Source organism: Thermobia domestica, chromosome 12, assembly GCF_964235325.1.
Source record: "Thermobia domestica chromosome 12, izTheDome1.hap1.1, whole genome shotgun sequence".
Taxonomy (NCBI): Eukaryota; Metazoa; Arthropoda; class Insecta; order Zygentoma; family Lepismatidae; genus Thermobia; species Thermobia domestica.
Genome location: NC_137465.1, coordinates 166,161,083 through 166,176,803, shown reverse-complemented (window position 1 = coordinate 166,176,803; position 15,721 = coordinate 166,161,083). Strand labels below are relative to the sequence as shown.

The 15,721-nt window shown below is 36.7% G+C and overlaps 1 protein-coding gene across 3 annotated transcripts in view; it reads left to right on the top strand.

Moving 5' to 3' along the window:
• The first annotated feature begins 13,495 nt into the window (after positions 1-13,495).
• LOC145665812 (uncharacterized) overlaps positions 13,496-15,721 on the top strand; it is a 36,817-nt gene continuing 34,591 nt past the window's right edge. The window contains exon 1 of one of the 3 annotated variants that reach the window (XM_081732930.1): positions 13,496-13,667. Coding sequence is in view for 1 of the 3 variants with exons in the window: in XM_081732927.1 (XP_081589053.1) it covers positions 15,642-15,664 (23 nt within the window). In the remaining 2 variants the exon portion in view is untranslated. Of the gene's footprint in view, positions 13,723-15,426; positions 15,665-15,721 lie in introns of those variants that run through there. The other 2 variants (XM_081732928.1, XM_081732927.1) reach the window with 2 other exon arrangements.

Below are 15,721 nucleotides of genomic sequence, written 5' to 3'. Positions count from 1 at the left end.
AAATGTTTAAATTTCGCAATTTTCTAAAACTTAACGGGTGGGCCAAAGTACCATTCTCAAAAATTTCAAGGGGTGCACACATGTACCTATGTCTTATAATAGGGGATGGACCCCTATACATGACCATATAACCATATAAGGTAATAGGACCTCATCCAAGGAAATAAATTAGGTCAAAACCAAACACGTGATACAACGTATTGATTACGTTTATATTTTGGCAATTTTATACACCTAAAAGGGGAACGAGGTAGACCACCCAAATTTATAATGATCTATATTAGGGTTCTATACTATTATACCAAATGTTTAAATTGGTCAATTTCCAAAATTTAAGGGGTGGGCCAAGGCAACCCTCCCGGGGTGCACAAATGTACCTATGTCTTACAATAGGAAATGAACACCTGTATACACCCATATAACTATATAAGGTAATAGGACCTCATCCAAGGGAATAAAATGAGCCAAAAAACCAAACATGTGGTTGTACTAAAATTTGGCAATTTTGTACCCCTAAAAGGTAACGAAGTGGAAAACCCAAATTTATAGTAATACATACTAGGGTTCTATACTATTGTACCAAATGTTTAAATTGGGCAATTTCCAAAATTGATGGGGTGGGCCAAGGTACACCTCCCAAAAATTTAAAGGGGTGCACCAATATACCCATGTCTTATAAAAGGTAATGAACCCCTGTATATGCCCATATAACCATATAGGGTAATAATACCTCATCAAAGGAAATAAATTAGGTCAAAAACCTCCGAAATTTAAATTTTTGGCAATTTTTTACCCATGAAAGGAAAAGACATAGACCCCCAATACTAATAGAGGTACATACTATGGTCCCAGGCTACCACACCAAATTTTTAGATTTGGCAATTTCCAAAATTTAAGGGGTGGTCCTATGTACCCCTGCCAAATTCTAGAGGGGTGGTCCTAAGTACCCCTAGATCATTGACCCGAGCCAGGGACCATGGGTCCTGGGGGGTGGTCCTATGTACCCCTACCAAAATTAAGGGGTGGGCCATGGTACCCCTAGGTCATTGAGCCCGGGCCAGGGACCATGGGTCCTGAGGCAGGGACCCAGGGGCCAAAAAGTGTCCTCAGGTGACGCAAATACTACTTACGTACTTCGTAAACCACCCACGTCCCAGTGAGGACCTTCTCGTCTTCACTATGTTCACATTCTTCTGTATTTAAAGTTTTTGCAGCACAGAGGGAAGAAAAGTTTGACCTTACTACGAAACGGTAAAACAGGATTATTCAAATCCCCAGAGGGAGTACTGTGCATTTTATGATCCCCTCGAATTTATCGATTGATGGACAATCAGCACTCACATAAATTTTTGGATGACGTATAGGGTATTTCTTAGGTATAACGAAATGACATCTACATTTTGTTATAAATCCAACGGTATAACCATTTTTGCTTTATCATTAACCAGCATAAAATTAAATGGGAATAGAGTAATGCAATAGATGACTTGGGCTAGAAGTTAATCAGAAATACAATGATGGCGTAACAAATGCTGGTTAATGATAAAGCAAAAATGATTATACCGTTGGATTTATATTAAAATTTGCTATTAATAAGGTGTCACTGTTATGCGTTTTGATTAAAACTTTTGTCTGATTCAAATTGGCGGATTTGAACATGACCGCCATAAAGGCAACTCTTACCATAGACCTAATATTCATCCACCTGCTTTTTATTTAATTATTATCATTAACACAAAATTTACAAGGTGGGGTAAAGGACTAATACATATGCTGCAACAATATTTAATTTCCCTGTAACTTTTTACCAATTGCGCGTAAATCAAAATTAACGTCGCCATTGTTCTTCTGATTAAATTTGCGCCTAAAATCATGTCATATGACACTATTTCTATTTTAAAAACTTAACCTTAATTCAAAATGGCGGATTTCAAGATGGCCGCCGACAGGTATACCCTTACTATATGACTTCCCCCTAGTCCTAATATGTACCCATATATTTGTTATTCACCTTTTGTCGTTACAAGAGGTCTTACAGAGCTTTTACCTCCAACTGTATGAAGACTATTCTGTACTTCCATGTGATGTTCTGGTAGCTGTATCTCCTAAACCCCTGGAGCTTCGCACCTACAACTTCACTGAAATACTGACCACATTTAGTACTACTTTCTCATATGTGTCTCAGTCAGCAACTCAATTCACCCAAACGTAAGGTTTACTTGTAAGTACCCGGCTCTTTGAGGCGATCGCAAAGCGTATTTATTGCTCATGCGTACGCTTGGAATTCGCTGACCATGTATTTAAATATAGATGGCTAATCACAAACGCGAAAGCAATAAAAACGCGGAGAAAACGTCAGCTAGAGCGTATTTGGTGCATTTCGGAACAATAGGCCGCCTGCTGTTTAAAAGATTTCAAAAGGAAGGAAGAAAAGAAAAGACGTGTTGCCAGGCAAAGGGATTGTGGCAAGAAACAGCTACTTGGAAGCTGGTTTGTGCAGAGTACTGGAACTCTGCTATTACACCTGGACCTGGCAAAAAGACCCGGAAACCCTGACTGGCTCACAGTATGATTTATAACTCTGGTGAAAGTAAAATTACTGAATAGCCACCTTGGCAGCGTTCGCTACAGGGGTTAACGCTTTCTCAAATAGCCTAAGTCTAACAGCGTTTGCACACGTCCCCGGCAATGCCGGATCCGGTTCCGACAATGCCGGCGATGGAGTCGGCGGCAATGTAATCAAATGGTAGCTGGCACACGCTTTCCGACCCGGCAAAAAAGCCGGTGGAACTCCCGGCTCCGGCAAATGCAGCCGGACTAGCCGCTGACATGTCGGTGCCGGCTCCGGCTCCGGTTTTGTCGGCGGCAATGTTTTATTATGCGTAGATGCACACGCAGCCGGCAAAGACGGAGCCGGCTTGTTGATAGGTTTCTTCAATCTAGCTACAGTGAGTGAGTGGCAAGGCGTTGTGTATTCTTGTTTCTTTTCCTGTATTTGGATTTTTTGTTTACTTCAGGTTTTTTGTTATTTTCTTTTTTCACATCATATGAATATATAATGAAGAATGAAATAATAAAAATGGCTGTGAGGTACCACAGATATAGTGGCTTGCTATTTACATAAATTCTCAGCAAGGGAAATTCGGATCTTGTTTGAATTATCTAACTACGGCAACGCGTAAAGTGAGTTTCACACATGTATGTATGTATATTAATTTGTTATCTTCTACAGCTGAAACTTACTTAAACGATTTAAACAAAGGGGTCGTTGGATTCGTTTTGATAGAGAATATGTCTTAGCATATATGGTCATAATTTTTAAAAAATCAACTTGGCGGAAATGAACAAAATGGAGATACGAAGAAATTATGAATCTAGGATAGTTGTCCAGTGCTTATCCTGTTAATTATGCAACCCAGTATGTACGGTATAAATATCCATCATAATCGTAGAAGTAGGCATTTTCAAGCATAACAAAGGTTGTAAATAAAATTAAAGTAAATAAAAACTACAACACAGCTACAGAAAGAACTGAAAATGCACAAACAGAACAAGAAAATTTCTATTATTGTGGTTGCATACTGTTTTACCTTATAGATCGTAATAAAAATATGTACTCTGTCTTGTCTGGTATTTGTTCCATAGAACGATTGTATACTGAGTGAATAGGCAGCCGCAATGTTGCCTTTGTAGAGCTTATTATTATTATTATTATTATTATTATTATTATTATTATTATTATTATTATTATTATTATTATTATTATTTTAAATAGCTTGATCTCAGCATGTTTCAATTTTGAGAAATTTAAATAGATGTTAAAATTATGGCAACAAAAGTGAAAAAAAGAGAAAGAAACCAAAAGAAGGCCATATACCTCGTGCGCACACATCCACACACACAAAGAGCAAATATACCTTTGTGTACTAAAGAAAAGATATTTGGGGATTTAGACGTTAATGCTCCTACGTCATTTGATTGACGTAATACAATTAACCTTGTTCTTTGCATTGAGCTATTTCTCAGATATTGAACGACCCTTCCATTTATTCAAGTCAGTCTGTAATATTACACGGCTCTTGAAAAAAAATAATCTGAACAGCGCTGAATATGATTACTAATTCGTTGTACTAAGAAATCGAACGTTTGTTTAGACATGCGAAAGTAATTAATAAAAAAATTTCGAATCATATGTACGCAGCTTTTCATATAATGTATAAAACGGACTCATGTTCTCTCCTTCACGTTCAAACTCAAACTACCTTTCGGCACCGGCATTACCGGGATGTGTGTGCAAAGCAGCGCCAGCACCGACATTACCGGATCCGGCTCCGGTTTTGCCGGCTGCGTGTGCAAAGCAGCCCCGGTTCCGGTTCCGGCATTGTCGGTGCCGGATCCGGTATTGCCGGGGACGTGTGCAAATACTCTAATGGCCATTGAATTAGCGACAGACAAATTTGTTGTGAGACATCAGTCTTTTCATAAAAAAATCTAGTCGGTTCAGAGCCTTTACAGCGTTTGAACACGTCCCCGGCAATGCCGGATCCGGTTCCGACAATGCCGGCGATGGAGTCGGTGGCAATGTAATCAAATGGTAGCTGGCACACGCTTTCCGACCCGGCAAAAAAGCCGGTGGAACTCCCGGCTCCGGCAAATGCAGCCGGACTAGCCGCCGACATGTCGGTGCCGGCTCCGGCTCCGGTTTTGTCAGCGGCAATGTTTTATTATGCGTAGATGCACACGCAGCCGGCAAAGACGGAGCCGGCTTGTTGATAGGTTTCTTCAATCTAGCTACAGTGAGTGAGTGGCAAGGCGTTGTGTATTCTTGTTTCTTTTCCTGTATTTGGATTTTTTGTTTACTTCAGGTTTTTTGTTATTTTCTTTTTTCACATCATATGAATATATAATGAAGAATGAAATAATAAAAATGGCTGTGAGGTACCACAGATATAGTGGCTTGCTATTTACATAAATTCTCAGCAAGGGAAATTCGGATCTTGTTTGAATTATCCAACTACGGCAACGCGTAAAGTGAGTTTCACACATGTATGTATGTATAATTATTTGTTATCTTCTACAGCTGAAACTTACTTAAACGATTTAAACAAAGGGGTCGTTGGATTCGTTTTGATAGAGAATATGTCTTAGCATATATGAAGTCATAATTTTTAAAAAATCAACTTGGCGGAAATAAACAAAATGGAGATACGAAGAAATTATGAATCTAGGATAGTTGTCCAGTGCTTATCCTGTTAATTATGCAACCCAGCATGTACGGTATAAATATCCATCATAATCGTAGAAGTAGGCATTTTCAAGCATAACAAAGGTTGTAAATAAAATTAAAGTAAATAAAAACTACAACACAGCTACAGAAAGAACTGAAAATGCACAAACAGAACAAGAAAATTTCTATTATTGTGGTTGCATACTGTTTTACCTTATAGATCATAATAAAAATATGTACTCTGTCTTGTCTGGTATTTGTTCCATAGAACGATTGTATACTGAGTGAATAGGCAGCCGCAATGTTGCCTTTGTAGAGCTTATTATTATTATTATTATTATTATTATTATTATTATTATTATTATTATTATTATTATTATTATTATTATTATTATTATTATTACTATTATTATTATTATTATTTTAAATAGCTTGATCTCAGCATGTTTCAATTTTGAGAAATTTAAATAGATGTTAAAATTATGGCAACAAAAGTGAAAAAAAGAGAAAGAAACCAAAAGAAGGCCATATACCTCGTGCGCACACATCCACACACACAAAGAGCAAATATACCTTTGTGTACTAAAGAAAAGATATTTGGGGATTTAGACGTTAATGCTCCTACGTCACTTGATTGACGTAATACAATTAACCTTGTTCTTTGCATTGAGCTATTTCTCAGATATTGAAAGACCCTTCCATTTATTCAAGTCAGTCTGTAATATTACACGGCTCTTGAAAAAAAAAATAATCTGAACAGCGCTGAATATGATTACTAATTCGTTGTACTAAGAAATCGAACGTTTGTTTAGACATGCGAAAGTAATTAATAAAAAAATTTCGAATCATATGTACGCAGCTTTTCATATAATGTATAAAACGGACTCATGTTCTCTCCTTCACGTTCAAACTCAAACTACCTTTCGGCACCGGCATTACCGGGATGTGTGTGCAAAGCAGCGCCGGCACCGACATTGCCGGATCCGGCTCCGGTTTTGCCGGCTGCGTGTGCAAAGCAGCCCCGGTTCCGGTTCCGGCATTGTCGGTGCCGGATCCGGCATTGCCGGGGACGTGTGCAAATACTCTTATGGTTTATATTACCGTGCGAGAAAGGAATGAACAAAGGGAAGCGCGAGGTCATACCAGCGAGGGAAAGATCCCTAAATATTATTAACTGGCTTCAAGAAGGAACACAGATTCGCAGCTCTTTCTCCTGAAAGAAAAAGGAAAACGAAAACCAACAAACAAAGAAAAAACTGATTTTCAATAAACTATACATTTACTACACTGAGAAAATTTCGTTCTCCGGACAGCGGTATATTGTACAAATACCGGTATACGGAATACTCTTGCTTACTATAGAAATCAGTAGGGAGCATACGTTATCCGTACGCTACATAGGTACTGCCCTTAGATGTTACATCATGTCGTTGCAGGATGTCTGACATCTAACGGTTTTCCATATATCATATGCATATACTTATGTTACATTAATCAGCTATATGTTATATACGTCCATTGTGTATAAGATCCTGACCGCCTATATTGTTTCATACAGAAAGTATGCATAGATTGAACACTTATACGGAAAGTAATATAAAACATGCGTTTTCAGTTATACGTCTACTGTACGTTAAGTCCAAAAACTATAGGAATTACTCATGTAACCTACCTTTTTAAGTATGCAACCTACAATTTTTTTTCTCAGTGTATTTGCTATTATTTTAGTTTCTCGTCAATCCATTTTTAAGACAGAAAAGGAAACATTCCTCTACCATTAAAAGGTGCCAGTATGCCATTCCGTTGCGTACCGACAGAAACATACATATATATATAAATATATTATACCTTCCGCCAAATTGTAGGGCTGAATTTTGATTTAAATGGCATCGGAAGTGTCATTGTTGATTTCAGCGACCCCGAAAATTGTGGATTCGACACTAATATGTCATTTTCCCCTCTCCCCTTCCCTCAAGTTGCACCTTCAAAGTAAAATGATAAAAACCATCCCGAACCTCATCTATGTTGGAAAATTTTATCGAGGTCGGTCTGATGATTCAAGAGATATTAAGTTTGAAACATAGTCACTTTCATTTTGATTGTAATAGGTAATCTTTCGCACTAGAAAACATGTATTTGTTTACATACAGGATTTTGTACATAAAGTTTATATAAGTGTCTATATTAAAATATTAAATAATATTAATTATATGTTTTAGTGCATGAGTATTAGTGAAATTTGCCTACTGCTCTTTGTCTTAAGAAGTAATTTGGTTAAAATTAACAAAACTTCACCAGACCAAAGAGCATATTGAGAACTCAGTTTCATTCAAGATGCCTATTTGTTGCAACAGAACACTTCATGTTGGTAGGCTTGTATGTAACTGTAATTAATGCATGTAACTGTAACTTCTGTAATCAATGCACATCCTCGAATAAAGGACGTAACAGAAATAAGTGCAGACTATTAATTTTCAACTAGCTGAACCTGCGCTCTCTACACAGCGCATCATTCACATATGAGCATGAATCTTCTTGTCATTCCCTATATCTGTACTTGTCCCTTTACAGATAGAAGTGAAGAACGCCTTCATAAAAATCGGCAAGGGGTATCATAGAGAAATTTTTTCGACTATTTTTTTTTCAATATCTCGCACCGTTTGCAAGATTTGAGCCCACTTGTGGTTGGAATTTCTAATTCATATATGATCAGTGTTTTCTTTCTTTTTGCATGCATTATGTAATAAGTAAATAAATTACACACACAATCAATTGTAAGTTATATACGGAGTTCATTTTTTAAAAAACTCTCCAAACAATGGAGATTCATCTTAGACTGGAGAAATGGTTATCCTTCGTTTACTTATCATTTGACCACGAAACAAACACCTGAGAGATATACAACCCCTATATACAACTATGTGATGTTGGAATATATATATAGGGATGAAGCTTTACTTTTTCAAAAATTTGAGTACTTCCAGTGTACCCCTAAAAATTTAATAAGGAACTGATTGCCATGTTTTTTGTTTTTTTTAATATTCGTTAGAACTAGACAATTTACACAAAATTTTGAATCGACCAATGAAAACGGTACGTTTCTAGCACTTGTGGGTTCAATATCTCATTGTCGAAAGGACTGGAGACAAACATATAAACTTTCTGCGAGGACAAACATATAGATACTCGTAAATCAAGTATTTTAATACAGAAAATAATTGGAATAGTTTTATTTTTGAGTGCTATTTTTTAATATTCGCAATATTAAAATTTTTGAACTTACATTTTTCACGCGTTTGAAAAAAAGGATATCATTACTAGTAAAATTAACCTAATACAAACATTTTTATTTTTTCAATGTTTCTAATTTTTTCGGAAAGAAATCGAAAAAAACGGTTTTATACCAACAGCTCCAAAATTTCCGGAAATTTTACAACACTAGTTCAGACACACTCGTACTTGGCCCAGCATTGAACTCTGACGTTAGTCCTGACGCAGTTTGCTGGCTATCCTGTTTTACCAATAATATTAAAAATTATAAAAACATTTTCGAGACTTTTGAGTCGAGTTGAGATTTTTACGAGCTGTCTCGACTCGACTCGTGTCTCGACTCGAAAATTCGAGTCGAGAAATACGTTTGTCTCGACTCGTCTCGAATTTTACAAAGTGTGTCTCGACTCGAATCTCAACTCGAGTCGAGTCGTGATTCAAAACATGTCTCGACTCGTGCGCATCCCTAATTTCTGCTATGTTAAAATAGGCGTTGAAAAAAGTGGTCATAAAAGAGAACGAACACCCCCCCCCCCATTATTCTAGTAGTCTTTGCTAGGTTACATAGCAGTGCTGTTAAAATATGCGTTCGTAGTCTCTGTAATTTTTGCTATGTTAAAATAGGGTTTGATAAAGTGCTCATAAAAGAGAACTAGTATACCCCTAAAAAGGGGTCTGAAGGGAACGAGTAAAGGGGGTCATGAAAAACGAGTTTTCGGGGTGTTCGATTTTCCATACCTGGGCGATATGAGTGGCATCACGTATCTTTCGACACTGGAAAATTGAGTTCTTGCTCTCATGAGGTCCTGAAAAAAAAAAGCGACTTTTAGGGTAGTGTGCGCCAGGTGCCGCCCACCTACTCCCGGTATTTTAGGTTCTGTTACAAATTACTTTATAATGTTCTATTAATAATAAAGTAGTTTATAATCGTTGTTGTCATTTTTTTACTTTATGTTACATTATGCTTAGTAAATACTAAAATTGTAGTTTACGCGTTGCGAATAATGGTATGCACTGTATCACTAGGAAGGTGGCTCAGTGGTAGAGCGTTCACCTCCGATGTTTGGGGTCCCGCATTCCATCCCAGCTCGTGCCATGTGGACTTTGTGGTGGACAAACACCGTACTCGTGGTTTTCTCGGGGTTCTCCCGTTTCCTCCCACTTTCTTCATTCCACCATTTCACTCAACTCTTATCATCACCGTCTCCTTTAGCCTAACCGGCATAAGCGTGGGACGTAAAACTTATAGATTTCATTTCATTTTTTTATGCATCCCTAGGAAGTCTTGTTATCTTGAATACTACTTCCCTGTTTTCAAGATTAGACTTTGCTATAAGAAAAGCTTAATAGAGTGCTACCCATAGAGTAATGATATTTGTAAGATTTTTTGGCTACTCTCACGGCTGAAACTAAGTTACGTAAGTGAAGACTGTGGCGCCGCCACTCAAGGAAGTTGACTACCACCACACGAACTACTAAAAGCAAGAACGAATTAAATCATTCAGAGCGCGTAAGTCTGATAGAATTAAGCCTGTTATAGACGAACAAATACTCCATCATATATTGTATCAAATATTTCATCAAAGTGGGATTTGAACGTGTATGATACCAAGTTGTATGCAACTTTTTGGTTGGATACAACATTTGATACAAATGTTCTAAATTAGAACTTGTTCTATTTCTATCCAACATTGTATCAAAGAAAACAAACGAAAATCGCTATGCGGTGGCATTAAAATCGAGTATAGTGTGGAGATGGAAAGCAGTTGACATTCTTTTGATGCATACTAGCAGTAATCTGTTTTTTATATACCTATAAAATTAAAGAATATTAGGGCTAAATACCACAGGTCTTCCCAAAATTGCGTAGATTGAGAAAATTCCGTGAAATTAAAAAAATCTTTCACTTTTCTTGATTTAAATGATTTCTTAAGACGTTCTGGCATATTATTACTTTGGCGCATGCTCAGTTTATTGCGTACAGATCGACAATATGCCTGCATATGATGTGTCTGGAATGATCATGTGCTATCTTATTATATGTAGTTATTTCTCCACGAAATTAATTCGTAATGTCTTAGAAATTGTTTCTCAGGGTAGGAGTTGCATTCAAGAGTGCAGATTCACTTTATGAGGGCTTTCTTTAAGAGTCTTCACTACAGCGAAATTAAACTACCACTAATTTTAGTGTTTTTCTGTAATATCTTCAAAAACTAATAAAAATATTCGAAAAGCAGAAACGTAGTGAACTAGACAATGCGATTCTGCATTTGATACCTTTGCCACAATTCCCTATCTGCTTTTGGTATGCTGCTATTTACAAAACCCGCAAAAACTGTAATATCTATCTACAGTTGCAAATCGAAAGCAGATAGATGAGTTGTGATAACGGTATCACAAGCAAAATCATATTGTTTAGTTCACTACGTTTCTGCTTTTTGAATATTTTTATTTGTTTTGAGGATATTACAGAAAAACTCTAAAATTAGCGGTAGTTTAATTTCGCAGTATTGAAGTTCCTTAAGGTAAAAATACGCATCGAACAAATACCATTTAAATAGAGACTACAGAAAAAGCAACTTACAATAGGTGGCCATTAAAAGCGAGGATGATATTTAACCGATTCAGAGATGGAGCACAGCATGGGACCCACAAGTTAGCGCAAGGTTGGGTTCGCAAGAGGCAGGGGCATCAGCGGCTGAAGGTGAGAGCGAAAATGAGGATAGTGTGAAAAACACTTGATGTTGCATAAAATCACATAGGTTAGAGTGCGTAATATTTCGCACTTCTAAATATAAATTAGTAGTTTCCTACACTGAAAATTTCCTTCAGAATTTAATATCCCACAGAACCCTCTTTAATATGTACTCTCTCATTTTAACTGTAAAGCCTAACATGTCGTAATTGCTTAGTAATGGGGAGGCCAACATTAACGAAGACAGAAAACAATGTACCCTGCTAGACTCTAACCAGCCTATACTCGCTCGACAATACTGTCTCAATTAAATGTTATTAACCTAACCTAACCGAATGCGAATAGAATATCACAAAAGAGTCGATTAAAAACCTGGCCCCCCAAAGCTAAACAATAGCCTAGCATTTTTATGACAGACTATTTATTCTTAATCAGTGCCCCAAAGTTAAAAAAGTTACTCGAAAATTAACTGAATTAGACGAAATGTAAGTATCGGACCAATAAGTAGTATATAGATTCATACGTGTTTACTGAACAAGAAAGGAACCATGAAAATAAGATTTATTTGGGAATGGCAATAAAGGAGGGAAATGAGACAGAAGTAACTGTTAATAGTCATTCCATTCATTTCTACAACCTTATTCATTATGGTTACACCAGCAGGTGCTACCATAAAACTACACAGATACGTTTAAGTAACCTAACAATATAATCAAGTAATATAAACAAATAAGCAAGTATATTCATCCTTATATTTGATCGTTTATAATAGGTGCGAAAGTTTTAGCCAACTTATTTGACCAAATTACCATTAAAGAAAAGTTTGATACAATATTTGTTGGAAAAGTATGATGATGTATAACAGGCTTTAGTCAATGATACACTTAGCTACTGCCAGTAGCAAACGATGCAGTAAGTTACAACTCTAGCCGGTAGTGTCGCCGAATCACTTTCGTTGCATTGTGGAATCGATTTAAATTTCCATTAGGAACAGTGTTACCACACTTGGTACAATTGTACCAAATTCAGCCCTTTTTGTTATTCATTGCCCCGTTGGTACCACGCTGGCATTTTCAGCCCCTTTTGTGAAAAAGTTGGTACAATTCTATCCAATTCAGCACCATTTAAGAAACAGTCACATTTTTCAAGTGTCAGTAAGACTTTTCCTACATCTCACGTTACACATGCTATGTGTTGGACTCTTAAAAAATGCTGTTAAACATTCATTTTCTGAATTTGTACCGCATAACGCTATGAACTTCCTGTGGAAAATTCGTAACTCGAACTATACCGGAAAACATATGTCGCTAGATGGGCGTCATATATATTTTTTCATATATGGCCATAATACTGTTTTGGTTTATTGGTCACTTTGAAAAAAAGGCTTGTTTGGTTTCCTTATAATACACACAGAAGATAATAACTGTTTTCTCTTTTAATTGGCGGCCTCTGATATACTTCCTACGTGCGAGAAACGTTTCATCTACTTCCAGGGCTGTGCCGTGGGGTGGCGAGTAGGGCGACGGCCCTGGGCGCCGAAGTAAGGGGCGTAAAATTCGGGAGAAAAAGGGAAAAGGTAGGAAAAATTGCTTGGAATATATGTATGGGGACCCCGTCGTATACTCTCGCCCCAAGCGCTGATTTTCCACGGTTGTTCGGGGTCCTCCTATGTGGATGTTTTTTAATACTATTTTTTTAAATAAAGAACTTTCTCGATTTGGGCTCTTGGAAGATGGGGGCGGATATTCTAAAACCTCTTTTAGTTTCGTGTTATAGAGCCATTTATTACACTACTACTATAAAATAATGAATTCAGCCCTTTTTGTTTCAATTTGGTACTATTTTTCAGCCCACTCCAGAGTTAGAGCTATGGCAACACTGATTAGGAATATAGGGAGTGGTATATCAGGGAAATCAGTGGTGCTACCCGTTTATCATGAAACCAAGAAATATCTTACGAAAGTTTTTATTTAAATAGCCTAGGCAAGTTAAACTAAAAAACAGGCGATCAGTGGAACAAATTCGGAGCAAGCTGATTTTGGTACACACGTTCAGAATAACATAAGAAACAATACTGGAAGGTTCAATTGATGTCAATGGTTGGAAGCCTGTAAAATCGCCGCTATCTTAAAAAAAAAAAAAAAAAAAAAAAAACTATTTTGGCCATTTTCTCCTTCACAATTTGTTTTCTATGCTAAAACTGTGCAAGATACACAAAATTGTTATTGAATCTTTCTTGTAGAGCATTAAATTTCCAATAAATTAAAGAAGATTGTAATTTTCTAAAGCAGCGATTTTCGGAGCAGAATTTAGCGGCATTTGACGAATGAGAGTTCGCAACAGTGCATAGATTAAGGACTTAGTTCCATAAAGAAATAGTTTCTTAATCTATGCAATGATGTCACAATTCTGGAAATGTGCGATCACAGAGTTTGAACTGCAGCTGTAGATAATATACCTATGTAATATAAAAGAGTTGAGTAAGATTAGTTTCTTACACATCCTCTTATGTAGAGATTTATTTCTGTAGGTATGTTGTTCTTTTGGTGCAGTTTTACTATACGGATCCACAGATTGTAAAATGTACAGAAAAATTTGTGCGTCTTTAATTTGCCCCTTTTGTCGACAATAGAACCCAGCCAGGGTTAGTTTTAGCAGAAGGTCCAGAAGCACATAAAAAACAAAATTTACAGGAGAAATGAATGATGCAAGTACTTAGATCTAACATAATGTAATCAAACATAAGCTAATCTGAACTAACCTAATATTAGTATAAATAAGCGAAATTCTATCATTTTTGTAAAATTATGCCTACACTAACATAATGTAACATAATCTAACCTAGTGTGAATAGAAATGACCGAAATTGCTACATTTTTTAATTTACAATTGCTGGATCACTTCTGCTAAACATTAGCCCCCAACCAACCCCTGCGGGGCTTCTAACCCGTTCCTACTACTACTATTGCACGGTTCTTTCTTATAGGCCTATACAGTGAATAATAGTAGACATCAAATAATAGCCTAATAATAATTTAGATTGGTATTCCAATTTGCAGAAACAAGACTCTTAAAATTTACAAAGGAAATATCTAATATATAAAAAGAAGTATATGTAAGTAATCAAAATATGTGAGGATCTTACCTTTGACATCTCTATTTATTTTAAAATTCAAAGCATACGCTTGTAAGCACATAATAGTTAAATAAACCATGATGAACTAAATGTGTGAACCAATGGAGTGTGTTAAGTCATGATCCGTAACCTTAGAAACATCCGCAAGCTATTCGACAGTAATAGCATAGCAACTCAGTGTATTACCAGTATTTCTTTCACGTGCATGCTCACCATTGCTGACGCGCCTAGTACCTAAGACTGCACCCCTGATTTACCGCTTGGGCCCACCAGCTTCCACCCACCCTTATTCGAGTTATTCCAATTTGTGCGTTTTAGTGGGCACCTGTTACAAGTTGATTGGTATTTTTTCTGCTGTGTCGTTTTCATGATATGTTTATATCCATAACGCTCAAGTCCTCCTGAAGTGAATCTGTACCGGAAATGCAATTTCACCCACTATAAATAATTGACAAGGTACCTACCAGCAATGAGTTTCCTAATGAAAGAACTACATATAACATCAATTCATGTTTGTTTCCGTATAGTTGGATAGCACGTAATTTAGTTTTAATAAAATAGACCAAAAATTCAAATTCAGAATACATCGAAATATATATATATATATATATATATATATATATATATATATATATATATATATATACTACATTTGTTTTCTTTAAGTATCCTGATCAATAACGATGCTATCGTTATCATGGAAGGGCCAAAAAGCGGTGAGTCAAAGGAATTTTTAGGAAGCAATTGACATGTGGTGAAATAGAATAAAATTTTCGTTTAACATCCCACTCTTATGCCCTTTAGGCTAAAAAAAAAGGCTAATATTACCAAAGTACGTTTTATGCTCTCACTGGGAATCGAACCCAGAGGAGTAGTTATTTCAGATTTTACCAGAAACGCGGGAAGACAATATTGTTCTCAGATATAGGAGTTTCACGTTTTTTATTAGTATACAATTTACTGAAAAACGTGCGTTCCTGAAAATCAAGGAGGCAAATGACCCCATAACTCAGGACCACGTGCACTAAAGTCGAACGCGCTAGCCACGAGACCATCGGATAGGCAGCTATTTTTCGTATACCGAAAATAGCACTTTTGTATTATTTGATTACCATAGAACACAACATATCTGGAGGAGACGCCCACCCTCCACTAGCAACGTCAATGGGACTGTTCCTGCTGGCTTAAGTTAAATCGCTTAATCCATCTTATTTAATTAGCGACTTAACACTGTGTATCTTTGCTCGAGGAGCCGTTTGGTGCAGATTAAGAATAGAGTTACCAACAGAAGTTACTACATATTTGTATTTTTGATGCAATCGATTATTCGTGCCAGGTGAGCACCTAGAAATTAGTTTGGGGGCTCCAAAGTTGGACATATATATTTCACATG